General features: G+C 39.7%; 1 protein-coding gene across 2 annotated transcripts in view; it reads left to right on the top strand.

Moving 5' to 3' along the window:
• Positions 1 to 13,783, top strand: part of DGKI (diacylglycerol kinase iota) — a 513,531-nt gene that overhangs the window by 338,528 nt on the left and 161,220 nt on the right. For both annotated transcript variants that reach the window (XM_070788214.1, XM_070788213.1), the window contains exon 21: positions 3,953 to 4,015. In XM_070788214.1, coding sequence (XP_070644315.1) covers positions 3,953 to 4,015 — 63 coding nt within the window. The remainder of the gene's footprint in view (positions 1 to 3,952; positions 4,016 to 13,783) is intronic.

Raw genomic sequence — 13,783 nt, 5'->3', positions numbered from 1 at the left:
CAATCACTCAAAAACCAAAATACATACATATAAATTTAACAACACATGTACAGTATTTGTATACTGAAAACCACAAAGCTCTGGTAAAAGGAAACCAAAAAAAATCTTAAGTAAATGAAGATATATAATCATTTTAATAATTTGGAAAACTCAAGGCAGTTAGGATGTTGATGATCACCAGATTAAGTTATTGATTTAATGCAAAGTTACCAAAATTCCCGTAATATATTTACAATGATTTATTTATAATTAAACAGATATTCGTAAACTTATAGATTCTTTGGGATTTGTAAGCTTTATTTTTATTTTATTTTTTTATAAATTTTATTTTTAAACTTTACAATATTGTATTAGTTTTGCCAAATATCGAAATGAATCTGCCACAGGTATATCTAATTTTTGATTGAAAAATGTCTATTTGGGGTTAGAGAAAGGGATGAAGAAACATGGGGATTTGGGGCATCGTTTTGTGCCTCTTCTATATATCATGCCCCTGTGTCTGACCTGACTTAAGGTAAGGCCATTTCTGGTTTGAATTTTGGCCATTCTTGTGTCACAGTGAGGTACCCTCGGAGGTGCTCCTCCTGTTTGTGGCCCGTGATGCATGGTTATGTATTTGTACTGAATGGCTGGCTTCCTCTAGTGCCTGCGAAGCAAGGGCATGCTTTGCCAAGGGCTTTACTGAGTCAATGTGACAACTATAGAAGTGCGTAGAATGAACCCATGACACAGGGGTCATGACTCTCTGCCAAAGCTTCGCCCCTGTTCTGAAAAGGCAGATGTTGAAGAGTAGCATTCAACGGGGCTCATAAAGCGTTTTCCTCTGTAGCCTCTGCTTCTAAGCTTGAGGGGTCTTCTCTCCTCTGCACCCTCTTATTCGAGAATCACTCTGTGCTTGCCCAGCATTTTTCCTAGATCCTTATCCACAGGGCTGGTGTAGTTGCCTTTTTCATTTTGTTTACATTTTGCAGCTAGAGAAACTCTAGGGTCATTTCGGCTGCTTTTTCTATCCTCCACCTTTCCCTGATATTAGGTTGGATATACACTTCATGAGTTTCAGGCAAGGTGTCAGCAGTAGTATACAGCTGGCCATACTCTCTCTTAAAAATGTTCAGAGTTAAGCTGTGAACTATCGGTTTGAGAGAATATCTGAACTACAAAGTGGTAAGTCCTCTCTGAGATAGTCCAGGTTGTTTTGGGTCACTTGTAGGTCACTTGTTAGCAGGGCTAAAATTTCTTAGTATCTACAGGCAAACAGCTCTCATTTTCATGCCTGGTGTTTCTACCGTTAATAGCCTTATCCGACATGTAATTATTTTGGGGTGTTTAGTTTCAAACAATTTTTGCCCTTGAGAAAAAAAAAGTTGTTTTTGTTCAGAAACTGTATTAAGAATTTATTGGGGCTTTCTTCACGTATTAAAATCAAAAGTAAAGAGTTGGGTTTTTTGGTACATGTGGTACATATGATGTGACTTCACAGATTAAGCTGCGAGGGTGTTCAAGAAGCGATTTCATCTCAAAAATGCAGTTACTTGCCACCAGGGGGCAGTGGTGCCTCCATCTAGGCAGCCTCAGACTCAAAGATAGACTTGGGTGAAATGGCAGTAATAATATTCTGTCCATTTCTTAAAAGGACATATATATATAATCTTAAAGATTAGCAAAGATCTTGATTCCAACTTATTAAAATTATCCTTCACCACTGCATTTTTAGAAAATCTGTCACCCACTACTCTTATTCACCCCCTGTGATTAGACCGCTTCTTTCTGTTTGGAAATCTAGCTTTTTCCACTAAATTTCCAAGTGGCGTTTCCAGTGTAAGGGAAGCCTGGCCACTGATACCTCCTTAGGTGTTTTCTTCCACGTTCTGAGTCTGTCAAGCTTTTCATTCTTTAGGCCACCGCTGTGCAAAGTTCACCTTTGCAGTCCAGACAGAGAGCAGTAGGGCCTGTCTTGAACGTATTTCTGCTCTCCTGTTGCTCTTCTTGAGTTTGTCCCTTCCTTCCTTTTCATCTGTTCGCTTTGGCTCGAGTTCACACTCCCATCGACACATCACCTTCCCTGAGAATCCTTTTCCTTCTGCTTCTGGCCATTCAATACACCACTCGGCGTTCCTACAGCGCTCTTGTTATTTCTGTCACACCATTTATCAAAACTAGTGTCCTTACTGGTTGACCTGTCTCCTCTGCTCTGGGGGGAGACCCTGGGGTTTTCCTCGCAGGGTCCCCAGTGCCTGTCTGTGTGCGGAGTCTTAATGTTACATGTTGAACAAGGGACTCCCACATGCACCAGATCTATAATGTCCCATCTGTTGCATTTCTCAGAAACCGATTCCAAAATAATATAAATCTAAAACTTTGTGAGTATAAAAATAATATAGAAAATCTCTTGATCGTATTTTATGGTAGCAAGTGGAAGATATATGCTTAAGAATTTCAAGATCTGGTACACATGGATGGCTGGAGAAAATCCCATGAGAAACAGCTAAATGGTTTTCATGATGCCCCTCGATCGTTACTTCTGCAAAAAAAAAAAAATTTCTAAAAAAGTATTTCTTGGCTTGTGATCCCATTTGCTATTACCATATACAAACTAAAAGACTAGCTTGGCCCATTAGGTTCACTATCCCCTCCTCTGCCCACCCCATTGATACGGAGCAAATGCCTTTATATGTCATTTATGGCTTATGAATCTACTTCAGATTTGATGCTAATAAATACCATCCACCCCAAAAGTAATTGAGCAGGTTTGTCTAGGTTCATATTCATGTATTAGTGACATGATAGCCAGATAAATCTGATCTTGCTATTTGAAAGGCACTCTTGAAGGAGATCAGAAGTTCTACATGAACTCAGGTCCTTAGGAAGATCTTAGCCTGAGTTCTCTAGCAATTAAGACAGCATTGAGAAGGGTGACTGCATACTCCAAGGGAAAGGTTTTCAGTTGGCAGACTCTGAATTGGGCAACTGGGTTCCACCATTCTGGGCTGCTGAGTACTATTGGTGATAACTGATAGCCCTTTGAGGATAATAAGGAGTTAATTCGTGGGAGGCTTCATATAAGAATTTACATACCCAGCAGAAATGAGGGAGTAGGGTTATAGGGAAAAGATGGATTGGGGAAAAGTGTTATACTGAAACCATTCAAATGGTCTGAGAAAGTAAGAGTTGTTACTAATAATATAAAAGTAACAGGAAATGTGGGGTTTCATTTCTTCAGTTCCACATTTTATCTTTTGTGGTAGCCATAGAAGATCCTCTCTTTTATTTTATTTTTTTTAAAGGAGGGGTAGAGAACAGAGAGAAGTCTATGGTTTCACTCCGCTGCCAAGAGTATCAGTGGAATTACAGCATCATTGTGATGAAATTAGGCCTTCTTGGTATGACCGTAAAGTTTTTGTTGGGTGGCTCTGTTCAAGATGGTTTTTCTTTTGACATGAACATTTCAACAAAGCCCTGGGCTCATGAGGACTATTTGTTAAACGATTCAGTTTACCTTGATTCTGTTGGAAGATGAGTCTACTGGGCCAGCCTACCACCCGTGTGTGTGTGTGTGTGTGTGTGTGTGTGTGTGTGTGTGTGTGTGTCTGTGCACACGCACAGATGGATGCCCTGTGAGACCTAGAGCCAGAGAGGACCGTGGTGCCCACAGCCCCGCGCAGCACTGCGCTCCTGCAGCAGCTGCAGGCGCCCTGCCTCGCGCCCCAGTCTGCGGCTTGCCTGAGCCCCGGCCCTGCCATGTGTCCCGTTGGCTTCGTCGCTATCACTGGCTTTTTGGATTCTTTCTGTGGCTGGCTTGGTTTTCCTTTTCTTTTCATTCACTGTTTGGTGACGCGCTCATTTAAGTTCTGTTTAAATTTTGTGTGTCTCTCTTTCTCTCTCCCGGCTTGTTCCCTGTCTGTCCACGCTGTTTTGCTGACTGTCTTCGCTGCTCATTCCCTGCTGCCTCTAGTATCCATCAGGTGCAAGCTGCGGACCTGCGGAGAGTGTCTGCCCCCCCAGGCTCCTTCACCATGTGAGTACAAAACCGTTCTGTTTTTACATTGTGTCTCTCAGCCTCATCTCCTCCCCAGGGCCAGAGGACCTGCTTCCTCGTCCTTCACAGGTCTGCTTCTCAGACAAAGAACCGCCTTGTTGTGATTGTCCACTTTAGTCCTTCTTTGATTTGAGACGCAGCTGTGAAGTTCTCTGTGTTTTATTCATCTCAGTCTTCTATGAGTTCACAGTTTAAGTTTTTTGATTAGATACTTCAGGGTCCAGAGTTGCATGGGGTTGTATGAAATTCCATACCAAGCTTTGGTTTCTATGGAAAGTAAACCCATTAGGCCATTCCATCATCTATGGCTCTGACCTTGAAGCAGCACCCGCTACTCTTGATTCTGTGGGTGGACCCCTGAAATTATTGATATGTGTGGAGCTTTGAGTGTACGTACGTGCAAAGAAGCACCCGCTACCCTTGATTCTGTGGATGGTCCCCTGAAATTATTGATATGTGCGGAGCTTTCAGTGTATGTACATGCATCTGTGCATTTTTCCGGGTTGAGCATCCGTAGTGGGAATAAATGATCAGTGACCCAAAGTTGTTAGTGATTGGCAAAATGCATTGTATGCATAGTAGTTTGTACTTAGCACACTTTATGCTTTTTTTTTTTTTTCTGGTGAAGAACAGAAAGAAATTATTTTTTTTAGCACTTTAGGACTTTTTTATGCTGTTTCTTCTTTCTTGCCCTTGCTTCTTTTCTCCATCTTACATATACTTAATATAATATTATGTTTCAGGTGCTGTTAAAGGTGCTTTACATATGTCAACTAACTTACTCCCCAACACCCCTATGCTATAAGTGGTATTATTGCCTCCATGTTATATATGAGGGATCTGATGAACAGAGAAGTTAAGTAACTTCAGGAAGGTCACACAGCTAATAAGTGGTAGACTAGGATTCATACTTCTGCAGGCTGTTTTCAAAATTCATGTTCTTAACAATTTATAATCTGCTGTTTTTTATCTATCAGTATCCTTTGTATTTCTCAGAGCTCAGTTGAATAACTGCCTTTGCTAAGAACTATACCTTGAGTATTTCTGGTAGAACTAGTTATGTCCTTATTGGAATTCACTATTATAATGTTGTACTTATTATAGTTCTCAAGGTATAATTGATTAGTACTAATTATATTAGCTCTGTATCTGTGTGTATCCCACACTACACTTAGGCCACTTGAAATCATTTGCAGTATCTTCCTATGACTTTTGTATTCCCAGGCCTGATCACAGACCTTAACACAAAGTATTCTGAAATTAGAAAGAATTGTTTGTTGGTTGGTGGAATGAATGAAAGAATGCATGCCTAAATAGAACCATGCCAATATCTAACATCCAGGGATGTGCCAATGCGATTCCTAAAGTTCAGTTATTATATAATTTTACTTTCAACTCTAATCTTGTGGAAACATGCTTATTTATTCATTTATTGCAAAATGTTTTTTTTTTTTAACTTTATAATATTGTATTGGTTTTGCCATATATCATCATGAATCTGCCACAGGTATACATGTGTTCCGCATCCTGAACCCTCCTCCCTCCTCCCTCCCCGTACCATCCATCTGGGTCGTCCCAGTGCACCAGCCCCGAGCATCCAGTATCGTGCATCGAACCTGGACTGGCGACTCATTTCATATATGATATTATACATGTTTCAATGCCAGTCTCCCAAATCATCCCCCCTCCCTCTCCCACAGAGTCCAAAAGACTGTTGTATACATCATTGTCTCTTTTGCTGTCTCGTATATATGGAATTTAGAAATATGGTAACAATAACCCTGTATATAAGACAAAAAGTTTTTCTAAAAGTGTTATTTTGTACTCGCTCTGTGTCCGTTGCTGTTTTCTGCCTGGTATTTAGGGTTGAGCACAACAACCCTATACTTTCATGGAACTCAGTATTGACTGGTCAGACAACAAGAAAATAGCATTTACTTTCTAATTTGGCAGCTGTTACTGGGGTATATTTTTCTACATAAGTCCTATTCAGTAAATTTGAGTCCAGAATGGCTCTCAGTGTTCATTATTTTCAGCACCTTTGTTGATAGAGTTCAAACAATTGAGAATATCAACAGCAGACACGCAGGTGATATTTGTCATATTTCTATTGCCATTTAAGCTTTGGTTGTGTTCGTTTTCATCATATAATTTAAATGAGGCTCTTTGTTCCTTTCTTTTCTTTTTCCAGGCATGTATGCTATAGGAAGGTGAACTGTCCTGTTAGTTTTCATAGATTATAACAGGACCCCAGATATGACCACTTAAAACTTGACTATTGATCTAAAGTATTTTATACTTATATATGCTATGTTAATTAGTGCATATTATAGATTTTATATCTGTATAACTGATGACTTATATAATAAGTATTTATTAGAGTATTATCCTAAAAATTCGATAACTAAACACTGTCCAATAGAGCAAGGAAAGTGGAGAAAAAATCCAAGCACAATAATAAGCATTGTCTTTATATATTGGGCTGGCCAAAAAGTTGGTTTGGGTTTTTCTCTAAGATTGTATGGAAAAACCCAAACTCACTTTTTGGCCAAGCCAATATTATGGCAGAGGTAAATTTAGCTTAGACCCACTCCCGTGCTGCCGTTGGCAGCAGTGTTTGAGAATCACATTAACCTTGCCTGGGTCCTCACGAAAGTCAGGACTCCAGTTTAGGGAGCTAAACTTTTTTTTTTCTTTTTTTACTCTTGTATCAGCTATTCTCTGCTCAGAACAACTCTTTTTTACAGAAGATCTTTCCTTTGGGAGAAACCTCTTTATGCTGTTTCTAAAGCAAATGTTACTTTCATAAAGCAACTTGAATTATCTTTTCTATTTAGCTTTCCTATGACTTTTTTTTTTAATTAGGGAGGAAGTCATGGTTTTGACAACATAATGCATAAATTATTAGGAATTGCGGCATACTATTAATATGTGCTTACAGGGGAAATTTCAGCTTTACACAAAGGAGAACCTTGAAATTTTTGTTTTGACCATATATGAGGGTAAACTGAACTGAACTGGTGAGGGTAAAGCATCTTCCTGCCAATTCAGGAGACACAGGAGACTCAGGTTCAATCCTTGGGTCAGGAAGATCCCCTGGGTGTAGGGAAAGGGCAACCCACTCCAGTATTCTTGCCCAGAAAATCCCATGGACAGAGGAGCCCAGTGAGCTACATCCATGGAGTTGCAAAGAGTCAGACATGGCTGAGTGACAACAACAGCAACAAATCAAAGGTATTTAGTGCCTTCATCCAATAGAACAAAATAAAGTAAATGAATTATTTCACTACAAGTTTTATGTTCTGTACCTTTTTTTTTTTTTTTTTTACATCAGAGAAAAGCTATAATTCCCAGAGTTGGCTTCAGTTCAGTCGCTCAGTCGTGTCCAACTCTTTACAACCCCATGGACTGCAGCACGCCAGGATTCCCTGTCCATCACCAACTCCTGGAGCTTGCTCAAACTCATGTCCATTGAGTCAGTGATGCCATCCAACCATCTCATCCTCTGTCATCCCCTTCTCCTCGTGCCTTCAATCTTTCCCAGCATCAGGGTCTTTTCTAATGAGTCAGTTCTTGGCATCAGGTGACCAAAGTATTGGAGCTTCAGCTTCAACATCAGTGTCTCCGATGAATAATAGGGACTGGTTTCCTTTAGGGTTGACTGGTTTGATCTCTTTGCAGTCCAAGGGACTCTCAAAACAGTCCAAGGGACAGTTCAAAAGCATCAATTCTTTAGCACTCAACTTTCCTTACGATCCAACTCTCACATCCATACATGACTACTGGAAAAACCATAGCTTTACTGGACAGACCTTTGTTGGCAAAATAATGTCTCTGCTTTTTAATATACTGTCTCGGTTGGTCATAGCTTTTCTTCCAAGGAGCAAGCATCTTTTAATTTCATGGCTGCAGTCACTATCTGCAGTGATTTTAGAGCCGGAGAAAATAAAGTCTGTCACTGTTTCCATTGTTTTCCTGTTTTCCATAAAGTGATGGGGCCAGATGCCATGTTCTTCATTTTTTGAATGTTGAGTTTTAAGCCAGCTTTTTCACTCTTCTCTTTCGCCTTCATCAAGAGGCTCTTTAGTTCCTCTTCACTTTCTGCCATGAGGATGGTGTCATCTGCATATCTGAGGTTATTGATATTTCCCCTGGCAGTCTTTATTCTACCTTGTGCTTCATCCGGCCCGGCATTTCACATGATGTACCCTGCATATAAGTTAAATAAGCAGGGTGACAATATACAGCCTTGATGTACTCCTTTCCCATTTTGGAACCAGTCCATTGTTCTATGTCCTATTCTAACTATTGCTTCTTGACCTGCATACAGATTTCTCAGGCCAGTCAAGTGGTTTGGTATTCCCATCTCTTGAAGAATTTTCCTCAGTTTGTTGTGATCCATACAGTCAAAGGCTTTGGCATGGTCAATAAAGCAGAAGTAGATCTTTTTTTTTTTTTTTTCCTGGAATTATCTTGCTTTTTCTATGATCCAATGGATGTTGGCAATCTGATCTCTGGTTCCTCTGCCTTTTCTAAATCTAGCTTGAACATCTAGAAGTTCTTGGTTCATGTACTGTTGAAGCCTAGGTTGGAGAACTTTGAGCATTATTTTGCTAGTGTGTGAGATGAGTGCAATTCTGTGGTTGTTTGAGCATTCTTTGGCTTTGGAATGAAATGGTATTGGAATGAAATACCTTTCTTTGGTATTGGCATGAAAACTGACCTTTGCCAGTCCTCTGGCCACTGCTGAGTTTTTCTAATTTGCTGGCATATTGAGTGCAGCACTTTCACAGCAGCATCTTTTAGGATTTGAAATAGCTCAACTGGAATTCCATCACCTCCACTAGCTTTGTTCATAGTGATGCTTCCTAAGGCCCTCTTGACTTCACATTCCAGGATGCCTGGCTCTAGGTGAGTGATCGCACCATTATGGTTATCTGTGTTATGAAGATCTTTTTTGTATAGTTCTTCTGTGTATTCTTGCTATCTCTTCTTAATATAGCATACCTTGTAACCTGGCCATTCTTACTTTTTTTCTTTTTTATAAAGATATAATTGACAGCTAGCATTATATTAGCTTCAAGTGTACCACATAATTATTCAGTGTTTGTTTATATTGTGAAATGATCATCACAGTAAGTCTAGTTAATATTGAGTTGGCCAAAAAGTTCATCCAACTTTTTCCATATGAAACCCAGTATCTATCATCATATATAGTTACAATAGTTTTTTCTTATGATGAGAGCTTTTAAGATCTCTTAGCAACTTTAAAATAGACAATGCAATGCTATTAATTCTAGTCACCATGTAGTCACCACATTACATCCCTAGGATTTATTTATTTTATAATGGATGCTTGTACCTTTTGACTCCCTTCACCGCATTCACCCTTGCCTCCCCAGTGCTCCTCAAAGAATTATTAGAGCAGTCCCTCAATTAATAAATTCATTATAATTAATGCCTTTACAGTAGAATCCCTGTTGAAGACTACATACACGCACTATCTCATAAATCCTGAATATTAATGTTATGTGGTCATGCCCCAAAAGCCCCCAAAAGTGTGCAACTGTAAAATGAGTCTTTCTGGAACTCTTTAACTTTTAGGAGTTCTTTTCATTAAGTTCTGTTTCTCTCCTGCTCTTCCTTTACCAAAATGAAATAATGTGAACTGGTTACATCTAAAGTATTCATTTTCTATCTTTTAAAAATATTATTCAGTGTCTACTTTAGATGCCAGATACTCTGTGGGAGTCTGGAGAAAAGAGATTAGAAAGCTAAGGTTACTGCCCTGGAGAAATGGATGCACTGTAGGAATAGACCTAGTGTTAACACAATTATGACACAATGTGAGAAGCGTCCAAATAGAGATTCTGGTTGTACTTCATGTGAATAACCTTTTATTGAGTATTTATTATATTTGTTTTTATACTTTAAAATTAATATAGGGTCAAATTGACTTTTTTTGATATATAGTTCCCACTTTTAAGACATGTATTGATCCATTTAGCCAGCATCAAAATCAGGCTATAGAAGGGTTCTGTCATTCCAAAAAGCTGCCTTGTAATCTATTTCCTTTATGATCACACCCTCTAATCCCTGCATCTCTCATCTCAACCTCTGGCAACCGCTGATTGTTATAGTTTTGTGTTTTGAAAAAGTGAAAGTGTTAGTTGCATCAGTCATGCCTGACTCTTTGCAACCCCATGGACTGTAGCCCACACTAGGCTTCTCTGTCCATGGAATTCTCTATGTAAGAATGCTGGAGTGGGTTGCCATTTCCTTCTCCAGGGAATCTTCCTGACCCAGGGATTGAACCTGGGTCTCCTGCATTGCAGGCAGATTCTTTACCATCTGAGCCACCAAAATTGGCAGCCCCAGTTTTCTGTTCTAGAGAATGCCGTATACATGGAATCACACAATATGCAACCTTTATAACTGGTTCCTTTGCGTAAACATAACATCTTTGATATTTATCAGAGTTGTTGCATATAATAATAATTTGTTCCTTTTTGTTGCTAAATAGTATTCCCTGCATGGATGTTTCCATTTATTTACCCAATAACCCAAAAAGACATCTGGGTTATTTCCAGTTTTGGGTTATTCTGAATAGAGCTGCATTAACATTGATTAACAAGTTTTGTAAAAACTAAGTTTTCATTTTTCCAGGTTAAACACCTGGGAGGGAGTCCAGGGTCATCTGGTAACTTTATGAGAAATCAACACACTGTTTTCCATTGTGGTTGTACCATTCTGCATTTCCACCAACTGTGTATGAGAGTTCCTATTGTCACCCATCTCTTTCAGCACTGAATAATGTCAATATTTTAAAATTTTAATCATTTAATACCAGTGTCTTTTCATATGACTACTTGCCAGCTTTTATATATTCTACAGTGAATCATCCTCTCAAGTCTTTTGCACATTTCTTAAACTGGGCTGTTTGTTTTCTTCCTGTTGAGTAAGATGGTCCAGTATTTTGGATCCAAGCCTTTGTTAGATATGTGTTTTGCTTAATCATTTCTTCGTTTTAGAAAGCAGTGGAATCAGCTTTCAGACCACAACTTCTGACTCATCTTTGAGCGTTAGTTGTATTTTCAGAGCCTTTGCAGTGCTGTTCCTGTTTGTCTGGCGCGTGCCCCACCGAGTTGCAGGGTGGAATCTGAGTGGAGGTCTGCTCTGTAGCTTTAGTTCCCAAAGTCTGTGGAACTGTGCTTAGGGCCAGAGTCACACATTTGCAGTTGAGGGATGAACCCAAGTTCATGAACGTCCCTGTGGAGTTGCTTCCCCGAGCTCCTGCCTCTCTGTCTCTCTCTCTCATTGCCCTCCACACTGTCCCATTTCTTGGGGCTCCCTTCTGCCGCCTCCAGGACCAGGGAAGGAAAGGACGGGAAGAGAAAGAGAAGCATGGTCGTTTATCCCACCCTCTTGGGACCACAGCTCCTCTTATCAGAGAGGAAGATTCCCTTTCCTCAAATTTTTTTTTTTTTTTTAAAGTATAGTCGAGTTACAATGTTTGTGTTAATTTCTACTGGAGAGCAAAGTGACGCGATTATCCATATGTACATTCTTTCTCATATTCATTTCCATTATGGTTTATCCCAGGATGTTGAATATAGTTCCCTGTGCTCTCCAGTAGTACCCTGTTGTTTACCTTCCTCTCTTGATAGTTTTAAGTACCTAAGACCTTTGTCATTGCTGCCGCCAGCACAGCAAGATTGCCTGAGTGCTGAATTGTGAGAAGATGGAGCAGGAATAAAAGAGGAAGATGTTCCCCAGTTTCTCTACTCATTCATAGTCCCTTTCCTATCCTCACATCAGCTCAAGGGCTCTCCTAGAGCTTTCTCTGCCTTTGCCTGTTGTCCATTTTAGGCTTTGTACTGCCTGGACTCCAGACTAGGATTGATTAGAGGTCAAAGAACTCACCATTAGTTGGATGGTATTTTAAATTCTGGTCTTCTCCCCGTCATTTATTTTTCGAGTTCTTAAATACCTGTTTTATGCATTCTGTCCAGGTTTTATGGCTGTATTCATTGGGGGAAAAGAATGGTGGGTGCTTACCTTCCTCACCCAGAATCAGAACTTCTCTGCTGGGTTTTTTTTTTTTTTTTTTTTGGCTGCTTTGAGTCTTAATCACTGCACAAGAGAGGGGATCATCTCTGTGTTTTGCAGGATCCTTTGTTTCTGGGTGCAGGCTCTCTAGTTGTGGCACTCGAGCTTCAGTAGTTGCAATACGTGGACTTAGTTACACCATGACATGTGGGATCTTAGTTCCCTGACCAGGGATTGAACCCGCATGCCCTGAATCCCAAGGCAGACTCCCAATCACTGGACCACTGGGAAAGTCCATCTGCTGTCTTTTAAAGCAGAGAGTTTTCACACTGTATCCTCTTTTTACCTGATACAGTAACTCAGAGGGTACCATAGCTAAGCTCTGCAGAGAAACCAATGTGTTTTGAACTGCAACCAACCAATGTTAATTGTAATAGGCAATCTTGCACAACAGTCAAAATTTAAACATAAACAAGATGTTTCCCAATGCTAAACTGCATGGATTTACTTGTTATCTTGGGGAAGGCAGAGTTAGACACAGGTCCTTGAGAAAAGTGTGAATTGTTACCTTTGACCACAACCTGACTATGACTCTGCATTCTAAACTTGCTTCCAATTAAGTGATGGCTTCTTGGTAAAGGATGAAAGCAAATTGACTTTTGTTTTAGGAAGAAAGGGAGTTTTACTAAGAGAAAGAGAAATATTTTTGATGTGTCTATTTTTTTCTTTTGAGTTGAGTTTAATAATTTATTTCTTGAGAAATAACCAAGACAGAACCAAGAATCTTTCATCTTCATGACTGGAAAAATATAAATTGGTCACAGGTGGTTTAATATTTGCATGCCTCTGGCCAAGAAAGTAAACTAGAAAATTCTTTGAAATGCTTTCTAAAAATTTGGTCATTTTGTCTCCAACTAGTCACATCAAACCTTTTGTTTCAGCATTTTATTGAATTGTGTAATATGCTATGAAAGGCCTATTTATTTTGTTTATTCAGTACTGGCCCTTTAATTAGAAAATAAGATTCAGTATGTTTTTTCCAAAACCCTTTCTCTTTTCCTTTCTTCTTTCAGTAAACTTCACTCTTCCACACCCTGGACTCTCTCAGGGAGTAGGAAGAGCCTCGTCAACATAGAAATTTACATGCATGCCTTTGGAAACTATGGGGTTTACCTCTAAAGTAGCCAGGAAGACCCACCAGACATGGTTTGCCTTGGAATGAATTAAGCTTAGTGGTGAACACACCAACTTCATGGAACCTCAGGATGGATAGCACCCCTGGGCCTGTTAAACCTTCAGAAGAGGGCTTCATGCCTGGGGCAGGAATCTGCCCATATTTTAGTCCATGAATAATTATTTTTGGGGTCATAATTTCTGGACCCAAAAACCAACTGTGGTGGTACTAAAATGGCTTAGGTAAGCATCACTACGAACAAAGCTAGTGGAGGTGATGAAATTCCAGTTGAGCTATTTCAAATCCTGGAAGATGATGCTGTGAAAGTGCTGCACGCAATATGCCAGCAAATTTGGAAAACTCAGCAGTGGCCACAGGACTGGAAAAGGTCAGTTTTCATTCCAATCCCAAAGAAAGGCAATGCCAAAGAATGCTCAAACTACCGCACAATTGCACTCATCTCACATGCTAGTAAAGTAATGCTCAAAATTCTCCAAGCCAGGCTTCAGCAATATGTGAACTGT

Source organism: Bos indicus, chromosome 4 (assembly GCF_029378745.1).
Source record: "Bos indicus isolate NIAB-ARS_2022 breed Sahiwal x Tharparkar chromosome 4, NIAB-ARS_B.indTharparkar_mat_pri_1.0, whole genome shotgun sequence".
In the NCBI taxonomy this organism is placed as follows: domain Eukaryota; kingdom Metazoa; phylum Chordata; class Mammalia; order Artiodactyla; family Bovidae; genus Bos; species Bos indicus.
Note: the sequence above shows the minus strand (reverse complement) of the source record. Positions and strands in the feature narration are given on the sequence as shown.